A 12,807-nucleotide genomic window follows, 5' to 3' on the forward strand; every position below is an offset into this window, starting at 1 on the left:
CTGTGTTGGTCTCTGTGCTGACAGCACAGAGCCTGAGCCTGCTTGGGATTCTTTCCCTCCCTTTCTACCCCTCTCCTGCTCGTGTGTGCACACACACTGCCTCTTGCACTCTCTTTCTTTCTGTCTCTCAAAATAATAAACTTAAAAAAAAAAATCTTTAAATAGAAAAGTGATCAGGACTCCTTTTCTGCATCACAGCATTGATAATCTGGGCTCCAGACTTACTACATGTGCCCATTATCATTAAATTAATCGTTTAGTATTTCCCGAATATGTAGTTTTTAATTCCACATGTTCTGTATGTACTGATAGGCAAATATATCACAGCTTTCAGGTTTCTGAAACAATCCATTCACAGTAAAGGCCAAATAATTTTTTATGAATGGAATGGAAGTGGAAGAAAAAAAGCAAAGGACAGACTGAGAATTAAGTGTGGTAGGTTGCTTTCCCTATAGGCTTCAGAAAGTATTTTTTAAAATTAGGAATTAGAGGCAAGGCTGTCTGCTGAGTAAAGCACACAGCTTGACTGAAACTATGGAGACCAGGTGAGAAAGATGTGAAATTCTTTGGCACTCAAAAGAAAGTGAAATGGAACAGAGAATGAAGAACTTCCAAATATTAGATATCAAATATTTAATAAGCAAAATGAGCTTTTATTTTGGGGACCTGGCTAAATGAGTTGTGTTTTATTCCCTACCTCATCCCTGTTTTGCCAATATTCTCTGCATGGAAAAAAAGTGAATTTAGAGTATAACAGCCTAAAGAGCCACCAGCAGCAGCATGAAGCAGCTTTCATCACATAGGACACCAGTAGAAGGTGTTTGCTACCAATGTTTGTATCCTTTCTTTTTACTTTATGTGTTTATTCTGTTTTTTGATTCTATAGTATATGTATTAATGTAGCCACAGATTCACTTGTCGTGAAAGGATAAGATGTATGACCTGGCCAGATGACCGTGGCTCCTCGGAGTTTAGAGTCTGGGGCTTTTCCACATAGAACTGATGAGATCGTAGGCTCTCCCTTATGGCCCAGACTTTCTTCTGTCATGTAAGCATTGTACCACCTGAAAAGCCCTGTTTCTACTCTACCAACGTTGAAGGCGCCTCGTCAGTAAATCCGTAGAAACAGATGCCTTCCAAGGTCCTAGTTTTTATATTATCGTAGCTCATTACAGTGGCAGGAGTGGCAGCAAGATTGTCAAATGCCTGGAAAGTCCTGCCGTCATACCTTGTAGCCTAGAAAATGTCACTGTTGTCTCGGCTTTTTTGACTGTTCTTCTATTACCTTTCTTCACATCACTTCCCTGAACGAGGGCAATTAAGAGAGTAAGCAGGGATCGAGCAGAAAGATCAAGAGATCACAAATCAGGAAAACCGGGTCTGAGTCTTCATTGTACCTTTGCCTTGCCAGCTCTATGAAAAAGGACAAGCTACTTAGCCTCTCTGAACCTTGGTGTATTTATCTGTGAGATGGAGATGATGAGCCCCTTCACGGACAGTAATTCTCTCACTGAAAGAACACGAGATTCTAAATAAACTGTAGATTATTATTCACATACTGTTATTATAATTCATCGCCAACCGCCAGTGGCACAGTGGCACAGCCCACCAGCCTTTCTTTGCTTCCCACTGCCGTGTAAGCAGACAGAATGGAGCTTGTGCTGAGACAGTAGCATTCGGAAGGAGACGAAAGGGAAGGCGAAACACTAGAGCATGACTGAAATCAGTCTGACTCTATGAGTCAGACGGACATCTCCCAAAGATCAGCTCAAGCCCTGGTGACTGCCCGGCTTTGCTGTAGTGGGTCAGGGGGCCGAGTGGGTGGCCCAGGCAGAATTTGTTTTTTCTGGAGGCTTTCTGCTTGCCATGTCCGCAGAGCCAGGATCTCTGGGTGGTTCTGCAGTCAAGCAGGGTCGGTCTTGCTTGAGGAAGGAGTGGCCGACCGCGTGCAGGACCGTAGACGCGCTGTGGCAGTCAGTCTCAGGGAGAAACGCCCTGTGAGGATGAAAAATGAAGGCATCATTTGCCTTGGAAAGCCTTGCTTTATGCCGGGTTTTTCTTTTCGATTAGGATTTTGGCCAGGAAATGATGAAAAAAAGATTAAATTGCTCTGTAAACAGTAAGAACATTTGTAGACACTGTGAAGCCAGGCATAGTGTTGATTTTTAAACATCACTTGCGTGATCTAATCTTTGGAAATAGATATTCATTAGAAAATTACAGTTTATCTAAGATGCCTGCGGTATTTTGGAGCAAAACCTATGAATAAATATTAATGTCCTTTGTGTGTGTGTGTCACTAAAGCAACTTTGCAGCCCTCAAAATGTGAATTGCAGAGATTTGGAGGGTCGGCATTCTACACCTCTACACTTTGCAGCAGGCTACAATCGTGTGTCTGTTGTGGAGTACCTCCTACACCACGGGGCCGATGTCCACGCCAAAGACAAAGGGTAGGTGCTAGAATTGAGCTGTTTGGGACTTAAAAATTGTTAAAATGTGGTTGAAGTCTCAGATTCTTTTCCCTGTTAAAAAAGTCATGCATGTTTTTTTAAAACCTAAAGCATTAATAGAAACATACAGTATAGAAAACGAAAATTCCTGTCACCCCACCTTCTAGATAAAAATTGTTTTGTAATCCTCCAGACTTTTTAAAAGCAGCGGGAATGCTGCTGTGGGGGGTCGGGCTCTTTTTTAACATAAATGCGGATGCCATTCCATGCAGCCTGCTTTGTAATTTGCTCTTTCACCCAGAAATAGGTCTTGAGTGGCTTTCCATATCAGTACTTAATTGTTCATCTCATCTTTTTAATGCCTATCATAGTATTTTACTGCATTGTATGAATATGTTTATATAGTTTACAATTTATTGTGTCCTTTTTTTTTGCTATTAAAAATGTATAATCTCTTTCCAAAAGAAGCCATCCATCCCAACGTCATTGCTATTAATAGACACATAATTTTATTTTTACCAACTCAGATATTCTGTATTTTTATGTTAGTTTACTAAATTATTTTAATTTATCTAGTCAGAGTTTAAAGCAGCCATGGCAACTATTTAGTGATGCAAGAAGGAAGTTTTAACTGAAATGAGCTTCCATATTCTGAGTTAATTTCATATCATCTCAAAATAGAAATAAGCAAGCACTTTTCTGTGCAATTACATATCAGAGTACTGTAGAATTAAACCACACAATTCAGACTTTAATTAACCATTATGCATTTATCTTTTAAAAGGGATACATCAGACTTGAAGTTTTGTAGTCCACTGGAGAGCAACCAACATTTATTTCTACTGCCCATTGTAGTTAGCACTTAGTATTTTTAATGTTTATTTATTTTATTTTTTATTTTTGAGAGTGACAGAGTATGAGTGGGGGAGGGGGAGGGTAGAGAGGGGGAGACACAGAATCCGAAGCAGGCCCCAGGCTCTGAGCTGTCAGCCAGAGCCCGATGCGGGGCTCGAACTCACCGAGAGATCATGACCTGAGCCAAAGTCAGACGCTTAACCGACCGAGCCACCCAGGTGCCCCAGCACTTAATATTTTTTATCTCAAAATATTAAAAACAAAAGTACTGATCTCTAAATAAGAAAAAACATTTGGTACCTTGTTTTTGTTATATTTTAAGTGCAACTTAAGCTTATCCTTTCATTGCACCCTGTTTATAGGAACAGCTTTCTATCCTTTTAGAATGCCAGCTGCCTTCTAACCAGAGCTTGGAGTTGTCTCAGAATAGTGTGTTCATGAGCTGAGGTGGCTAGATTTCTCATGCAACTAGAGTTTATGGTTGGTGTCATTATTTTCCTCACCAAATACTACAGTTCCTGGATCACTTGGATTTTGACTTTTCATTGTTTAACATCTAAATATTAAATCTGTGCATTGAAGCCACTGCTGAATTAGGAATTCAGAAATAAAAACGAAAGACAGAAGGTAGAACTTGACTGAGTAAATTAGTTAAATTTTTTTGTCTATTTTATAAGTAGGCATACCATTTTCATTAGGAAAACCCAAATGGAAGAAAATCTGAGTGGGTGAAACCAGATTATTGGTTAATTATTCCTGAAATCACTTTGTAGTGTTGCTCTCCCTATCACCAGGATGAAACCTGAATTAAAAATATTGTGATGGAGGGGCGCCTGGGTGGCTCAGTCAGTTAAACATCCAACTCTTGATTTCCACTCAGGTCATGAATCTCGCAGTTTGTGGGTTTGAGCCCCATATCAGGCTCTCTGCTGGCAAGGTGGAGCCTGATTGGAATTCTGTCTCCCCGCCCCTCCCCTGCTTGCACTCTCTCTCTCAAAATGAATAAATAAACTTAAAAAAATTTTTCTTAATTAAAAATATTGTGATGGAACCTTTTCTCTGGGTCTGTCTGTATGTGTTCTAAGCATAGGATTGCTGTGAAATTTCTGTCCCATCACCAAGAGGCTAGGGGAAATCCTTGTGTTGAAAGGGGTGTTTTTGAAATTATTAATCCTTACTTGGAAATGGGTGACTTTATCTTCAAGACCCAGGGAGAATTCTTTCTTTTTAAGTGAGTGCTCATCATAGTCACTGCCAAAGAAGAATTAACATCATTTTTATTATAAGTATCATCTTAACACAAAGATCTGTTACATGTCTTAAAAATAATTTTCTTTTGTTTAGTGGCTTGGTGCCCCTTCATAATGCCTGTTCATATGGACACTATGAGGTAGCGGAACTTTTAGTAAGGCATGGGGCTTCTGTCAATGTGGCGGACTTATGGAAGTTTACCCCTCTGCATGAAGCAGCAGCTAAAGGAAAATATGAAATCTGCAAGCTCCTTTTAAAAGTATGTAGTTTTTAAAATTATAAAATATAAAGTAATTGCATTGGCTTTTCAGTTAGTATGGAAAATTACATCACAGTGAATTATTAAGTACAATAAGTGCTGTAGAGATTGCTTACATTTTCTATTTTAGGGGCGTGTTTGAGTGTGATAACATGATACTTGCATAGCTTTGAATAGTGTCTGAAGTATCTTTCTGAGCTGATCTGATGAGTTCATTTCATCACAACTCATCAAGGTAGGTCTTGGAAAGAGTTGCATTTGTTTGCATTGCTTATACTTGTGGTATTAATATCAGAAAACATGGTAGAAGGAGAAACAAGTTTTTCAATCAACTTTGATTTTTTTTTCTTAGTAGCTGTATTATTATTAACAAAACTCATTGCTCATTATCAAACATTAAACATACATGTCTTATAAGAACTTTGATATTAGATTTTTATTAAAATACAAAGTAATCTTTAAACAAAGTTATTCATATAAATTTGGGGGAAAGCAACGAGATAGTAGGAACTAATAGTTATATGAAACTAACAATTTTGTGGATTAAAAGATGTGAGAAATGATCAGACATATATTTGTGTAGTTTTCTTTTTTTTTTTAAAGCTTATGCTGGTTAAACATAAATAGAATTCTTGTCCCCACCACCTTTATGCCATTAAATATGTTTTTATGAGTCTTAAGGATAATAATGTATTTGATACTCATTTTTACCTTCACTAGGTGGTAAGAAATAACTTCCAGGAAAAACAAACAAACAAAGAACTTCCAGGTCACTGTGAATTCACTGTCTAGTTTGGTTTATTCTGAATTTCTCCAGTGGGCCGGTAGCAGTCTGTCAGGCCCATAATAAAGGTCCTTGACTTTTATTCGTTTCATGTTATAGGTGTAGATGATTCAACTTTTAAAATCAAATCCATTGTTAATACATCTACACCTAATTTCACATGAGGTGTTAAGACTTAAAATGAAAACAGTAAAAAATTAGCAGACTTTGGTATTGATTGCATTTAGAATCAAGTACTTTTTCCACTGGTGTATCTTCCTCTTCTTACTTCCTTCCCATTATACACACTAAATATCTTTATGTCATTAAAGTCTGGTCAAAAAGTAATATCCAGGCTGCTCTTAAAAGGAAAAGGGGTTTCCGGAGACAGCGTGGTGTCTGGGAAAGTATATGACATGACACAGAAAAGGTGCCCAGCCCCTTCCCCACTTCACTGTCACCACTGATCCTAAGACTTAGACTTTCCACTGAGAAGTAGTTACAAAGCTGATCCACCATATTGCTGAGCAGGGAATTTACAAAGAAAAGGCAGGTGTTGCCTCTGGTTTTCAAAATGCATACAGGATATAGATACCTTTCTTTGGGTGAATGAAGGTGAAGTTAAAAATTAAAAAGACCTTAAGAAAGGTACTATAGAAAATACAAACCCCATTTGGTTTTGTCTCGTTGTTGTTTTAGCATGGAGCAGACCCAACCAAAAAGAACAGAGATGGAAACACACCATTAGATTTGGTAAAAGAGGGAGACACGGACATCCAGGACCTGCTGAGGGGAGACGCCGCCTTACTGGATGCTGCCAAGAAAGGCTGCCTGGCGAGAGTGCAGAAGCTCTGCACCCCAGAGAATATCAACTGCAGGGACACCCAGGGCAGAAACTCCACCCCTCTGCACCTGGCGGGTGAGCGCACCCAGCCCCCCTGAGGCTCACGGTGCTTGCTCGGATACCTGATACAGCTCACCAGAAAGATGAGGGAGACGCTGGACAGAAATAGTGAAATGCTTTTGGTTGGCTTCATTTTGTATGACGCCTTATCATAAAGGCTCTTAGTCATGTGAGAGTAGTATCAGCTGCTCAGATGAGCAAAAAGTATTAAAATCGTCACGTTTTCCAGCCCTTGTGATTTGTATACATAGATAGAAATATATAGTTCTTTAATCTGACATGTTCGCCTCTTCCACTCTAATAGCAGGCTACAATAACCTGGAGGTAGCTGAATATCTTCTGGAGCACGGAGCAGATGTTAATGCCCAAGACAAAGGTGGTTTAATTCCTCTTCATAACGCAGCATCCTATGGGGTGAGCATGCTACATTTCAAGTCTAGAAAACTTCACTGACATTTACTATTCTATCAAATGCATACTGTGCATGAAGTAAGTAGATATCTAACCAACAACATAATTTAGGACAATCTTAGTCTTCCTGTTCAGCGCGTTTCTAGCCTTCCCAGTTAAGCTTAACTACCTTTTTGGTCAAGGGCCGTGCTCTTTACAGCTCCCTGTTCTCCTCACATTGTCTAGCGCGGTAACAGGTGTGTAATGGCAGCTCATTTAATATTTATTGTTACAGATGATAGAGCTTTTAGAAACCGTAAGACCCAGGAGGCTTTTTATTTGCAGGCATAGAAATCATGCTTGCTTTTGTTTATCGTCCGCATCTTAAAAATATTCAGGTAAATGGTTCAGCTCTTGGTACATACGGTTTCGTAGAATTTGATTGACTAGCTAAAGCCCCACAGTGAGAGTCCAGAGCCATTCTCCAAGCACTGGAACTGTAATCATCAGCTGAAAGAGGACGAGGAAGGGGAGTGTCTTGCAGTGTGTTGATGATGTTTGTTGAAACTGACTGCCTGGAAGTCACCCAGGCCCACTCAGGCCTGAATCACACAGGAATAATCCTGCAGGATGAATGTTCATGTGCTTATCTGTTCATTCACTAAATCCCTATTTGATTATAAAAACCCACAGATGCCCAATCACTATTGATGAGGACAGTTTCCGGATTTGCAAAAGCCTAACAAGCTATTAAGTAAAACCTAATCATTGTGATTTCCATATTCTCTTACTGTCTTTCCCCCTTGCCCTCCATAAGGAATGTCCTCGTCTTCTCATATCCCCTCTGCAAAAATCTGTATTTCAGAGAGATGACAGTCTGAGTGGGAATACTCTTAAGAAAAGCAAACAGTCTAGTTTTGAGTTGGACAAACAGGAAAGAAAATTATCCTTCCAAATGTCACATAAATTCATCGAAAGTTACCATATTTACTGCATGTATTATTAGTACTGAAATCCTCTTGGAGCTGCAGTAATCTGTGCAAAGATGATTATCTTTAATGACATTTATTAGAATTTTAACCTTCCTTCATATAAGATGCCCAGTTTCACTGCACAGCATACGTTTCTCCTGAAGACCAGACACGCTAAATATTTACCACTACCATCTGCTTACACAGTTATGTAGAATTTCTTTACCTCTGTGTTAGAACTACAAATACATACCGTTTGGAGATTAACGTTCACTTCTTAGCGTGATCCTTCTCTCCATACTGCATTCCACTAATCTGTTTGATAAAGCTTCAGTTAAGAGTTTATCAAACTGATGGGTCCAGTAGAACTTAAAGCGGAGTCTTTGGAGTAAGAATGGGTGTGGCAGTAGAAGGAGTAATTGCCCCAACCTGGTAAAACTTACACGGTCAGTTGTATGTAGACTCTGTGGGTCTGTGTGCTTTTCAGTGTATTTTACACATTGTGGCTGTGGCTAAGCTCTGTCCCTTCAGTCTTCCACTGTCACAGTCTTCACAGCTGTCACAGAGAGCAGAGAACGTAAAACTTCCTTGAAAAGTCAAGTATTTTACCTTTTCTCTGATCAGAAAGGTGTTGAGATGTTACTTACACGTGTATCATGTGGTGACTAGCGTGAGGAGAGAATCAAAATGTCTCGTGATCTGTCTTGTGGTTAACGAGTAGTGCAGTGTACAGGTCAGTCTTGTCTTCTTTCACGTTCCCTCGAAGCATCTTCCATCAGCCGAGGGGAGGTGTAATGCAATCAGGGCCCAGATCAGAGGCCCCCTGTGCCATTTCATGAACTTACTTCACCGTCATCCATCTGCTCTCTCCTTCTAACTCCGTGGGAGACAAATAGTGGACATTTTTGTGTTTCATTCTCTCATCTCGTGTTATCCTGTGTGTTACCACATCCCTGCTGCTAAGCTCTGTGTAAATGAAGGTAATTTTTCAAAGCAAAAATGAACAGAAAATTCTCCAGGCTGTGTAAAGAGCATGTGGGTAGAGGTTTTGGTCAACCTGGTTTGTCCCATCCTACTGAAGAATGTTAACAGGCTAGATAATGTGTTTATGGTAGGTATTTTTACCTCCTTGTGGAGGTGGAGTTTTTGAGTCATTAAAAGTCCTTCTGGTATTCAACTTACGAATTCAAAAATCAAATATCTGTGAGTTCATGACCATGTGTTGTTATTCACTAAAAACTTTAGCCCTGTGGTTTCTTGACCTTTCTTTTTTGCCAGGGTTTTGGCATATACAAATGTCCCAGTAGCATCCCTTATGATACACAGTGATTCCAGTTGGCAGTAGGTCAGATTATCCCCGCCACTGAGAATCTCTGCTCTACAAAATTATTTTATCTAATGCAATTGGTATACCGTATTATCTATTGTTAATAACCATATCAAATCAGTATTTACCTCAATCTCAATTAGTACATTTAAAACGAGGACCAATGTTAAACACAATCTAAAAATTTTCAAAGCTACCCTGTCTTTTAACTAAAAGGTAGGTAGAATTATATTTTTATTATCTATGGGTATACAAATCTGTTATCTTTCAAAAGTCCCCTTTTATTCATGTTACAATGAGCCTTGGCTGGATATTTTAATGAAATCGTAGGGCTCTGGTCCACATTAAAGTGGCAAAACACTAGTTATATTGTATTCATCCCAGTGATGCCTGAGCTGTCCTGGCTGTGTGCCCTGCCCTACCCTGAAATAACAGTTTTGTGGAGATTTTTGCGGTGCTTCCTATGAAATAGAAACTTCTAAGTTAAAAATAAAGCTATTCGCAGAGTAGTTTGGGGTATAGTGTTACTCAGTAATCCCTGCTGACATGGCTTCTCCCTGATACTATACACTTTGCCATTTTCAGCTCTTCAAGAAATGACTCTTGAGTTTTAGTCCAGCAAGACCTTGCAGGCAGCTGTGTGTAATGGAAGGACCTGAACTCAGGATCTAAACATCTGGGATCTAGTCTTTAGGCTTTGACTCAGTAACCCAACCATCTTCAGGAAGTGCCTTAATCTTTCTGATCTTCAGTTTTCCCGTTAGTAGAACTCAGATGCTGAAATCTTCTTTACAGGGTTGTTGTGATAATTAGATGAGACCCTGAATGTGGAAAGTGCATTCGCTAGCCTAAGGCACTATAAAATCTGGGATAATAACTATTATTATAAGATAAGTCACTCCCCACAGCCATCCTACTGGTTAGAATACGGGCTGTATGTCACTTTTACGTTGCACAGCCCTGGGAGTAATGTGTGTGCTTGACCAGCTCAGTATCCGACGCAGACTAACTGGCTTCAGTAGGAGATAATGACTGGTAGCCTGGGGATAAAATAATCATGTGAGGTGTCTGTGAAATTACATAAAGCTACTTAAGCTGTTATTTATTGGTAATTATTCTTTGACTTGTATTTTACCTTTTTTCCTCTAGAGAGCTCAGACTGCTGTCTGTATATCTTTAACCATTTTATACAGAAAGAACTTTGCCAGCTCGGTTTTTCTAAACAGAGAAACACATAGTTTAAGAAGTTTAAATAAAAGGTGTAGATTTCATGAGAGTTTATATTAGTCGTAATATACATTATCTTGTTCAGTGTTTTGTATTATAATGCCTTATATTTTTAATATACATTTACACGAGACAGTTCATTTTTCTATTAACAAATGTAAGACCTCAATATTTATTTACCGTGAAGCATGTGATTTTCTATTATCTCATAAATCAACTTGCTGACTTTTTCATTTTTCAGTGCTTTGTCCAAAGTGTATAATATTGGGTGGATTTCATGACATTCATACAATTAAATGGTTCTAACTGGAGCCCAACTATGTTTCTCTTCTCCCTAATTTCCAGCTTTCTAAAATTAAATTAAGGCCCTCACAGTATTTACATAGTATCTGTCATTTAAAGCGTTCTGCATTTCAGCTGGATTCTGAAGCTATGTTTAATTGGCTCTTTCTTCTGGAAACATTCCAGCAGAGTTCAGTTCCTTTTCTAGACCTTCCAGTTCAGTACATTGTTCTTATAAATGGTATAGAACTAAGCTGCAGCTTATTTATTGCATTTGTCAGCCTTAAATTTCAGTTACTATTTTTGTCCCAGTGGTGTAGCTATTTAGAAGACTTAAGAATTGTGTTTTTCATCTACTTTGGTAGTAATATACTCCTTCCTGTTTATTGCCCTTTCACATGTCTGTCAGCAAATTTAACAAGCATGCAATTGGTTTCTCCAAGCATAAACTACATATTCAATATAAAGAAAGTTGAATAATAAATACCATATACTTGTATACAATTCATTTTACACACACACGTAGTTTTCCTGGGACTATCTAATTTTGGAAGCCTGTGCGAATTAGTCTACCGAATTATATCACCCTGCCAGTACACATGGGAGTAGAATAAAATGAATCATCAGAAGCATTGTTTGAATGCCATATAACCTTACTGGAGAGAAGCTTGAAGTTATTCCATGATTTGGGTTAACTGAACAAAAAGCTATCCCTTTTCAACATACGTCCTTTGAATAAGGGAGATACGTTTTGGGGGATTTTTGTTTTGTTTTAAACTTTTTTTTTTTTAATTTTTAAATATTTATTATTTTTGAGAGAAAGAGAGACAGAGAAACAGAGCACAAGCAGGGAGGGGCAGAGAGAGAGGGAGACACAGAATCTGAAGCAGGCTCCAGGCTCCGATCTGTCAACATAGAGCCCGATGCAGGGCTCGAACTCACGAACCATGAGATCATGACCTGAGCTGAAGTCGGATGCTCAACCAACTGAGCCACCCAGGTGCCCCATTGTTTTGTTTTGTTTTGTTTTGTTTTAAGTAATTTGGATAATACCACAGTTGGTACCTATTTTTATCTTTTGTGTTAGAATCAGTTTTATAATGATGATGTATCATTCCTAATCCCAAAAGGATCACAAAACATAGCTTGTTCTCAGACGCCCTAGTGTCATGATGTTCCTTTACTACTATTTTGTTTCTTGTACTCTCAGAGCAAATGCAAGAGTGTCCTTAGAAGTTACTTGGTCTGGGGCACCTGGGTGGCTCAGTCAGTTAAGTGTCCGACTTCAGCTCATGTCATGATCTCACGGTTCAGGAGTTCGAGCCCCGTGTCGGGCTCTATGCTGACAGCTCGGAGCCTGGAGCCTGCTTCGGATTCTGTGCCTCCCTCTTTGTCTTCCCCTCCCCTGCTCACGCTGTCTCTCTCTCAAAAATAAACATTAAAAAAAAATTTTTTTTAATAAAAATGTTATTTCATTCGTATTTTCCTAATAAATTTTCTTCTCTTTATTTTCTGAAACTATTTTCCTGAAATAATAAGTACTTGTATTATCTTTAAAAAGCTTTAATATTACCTCAGAAAAAGTGTCTGTTCTTTTTGAGGTGAGTGTCTTCAGGAGAGCAAAAGGCTGTCATATAGAAAATATGAAGAAGGGTGGCCTAAATCTTATCTTGGGATATTTCTGTTGCTACCTTCCCCATCTCTTCTCATTCTTACGAAAGTTTCTGATAATTGAATATACTGCAGCATGAGTCAGAATTTTAGTCTCAACAGATAATGTGCTTCTGAGTTAATTATTAAAAGTGATCAAGTTATGCCAGGAAATGTATCCATAAAGAACACAAATGTGCCAGTTGCACAGAATTATAGAATATTGGAGTTGAAATGAATTTCAAAAATGCATTCATTAGTGGTAGGTAACCAAACTAAGCATCCCTAAATATGTTTATAAGAATAAGGTTATTTTTATTATTCTCAAAGCCCAATCATTGAATCAATATTACTGTTGCATAATTGCTTATCTGAAGCTTATTTTATGAGGACTTTTGGGAAGAAACAAACTTTATGCTATGTAGAACTTAACTATTTGAGAGAAACTGCTCTCCTTGAAACTTTCTCCTACGTTGCC

At 38.6% G+C, this 12,807-nt stretch overlaps 1 protein-coding gene across 1 annotated transcript in view; it reads left to right on the forward strand.

Moving 5' to 3' along the window:
• Positions 1-12,807, forward strand: part of TNKS (tankyrase) — a 219,173-nt gene that overhangs the window by 169,654 nt on the left and 36,712 nt on the right. Inside the window, exons 14-17 of the mRNA XM_030312270.1 lie at positions 2,305-2,450; positions 4,650-4,815; positions 6,278-6,497; positions 6,787-6,896. Coding sequence (XP_030168130.1) covers positions 2,305-2,450; positions 4,650-4,815; positions 6,278-6,497; positions 6,787-6,896 — 642 coding nt within the window. The remainder of the gene's footprint in view (positions 1-2,304; positions 2,451-4,649; positions 4,816-6,277; positions 6,498-6,786; positions 6,897-12,807) is intronic.

Source organism: Lynx canadensis, chromosome B1 (assembly GCF_007474595.2).
Source record: "Lynx canadensis isolate LIC74 chromosome B1, mLynCan4.pri.v2, whole genome shotgun sequence".
In the NCBI taxonomy this organism is placed as follows: domain Eukaryota; kingdom Metazoa; phylum Chordata; class Mammalia; order Carnivora; family Felidae; genus Lynx; species Lynx canadensis.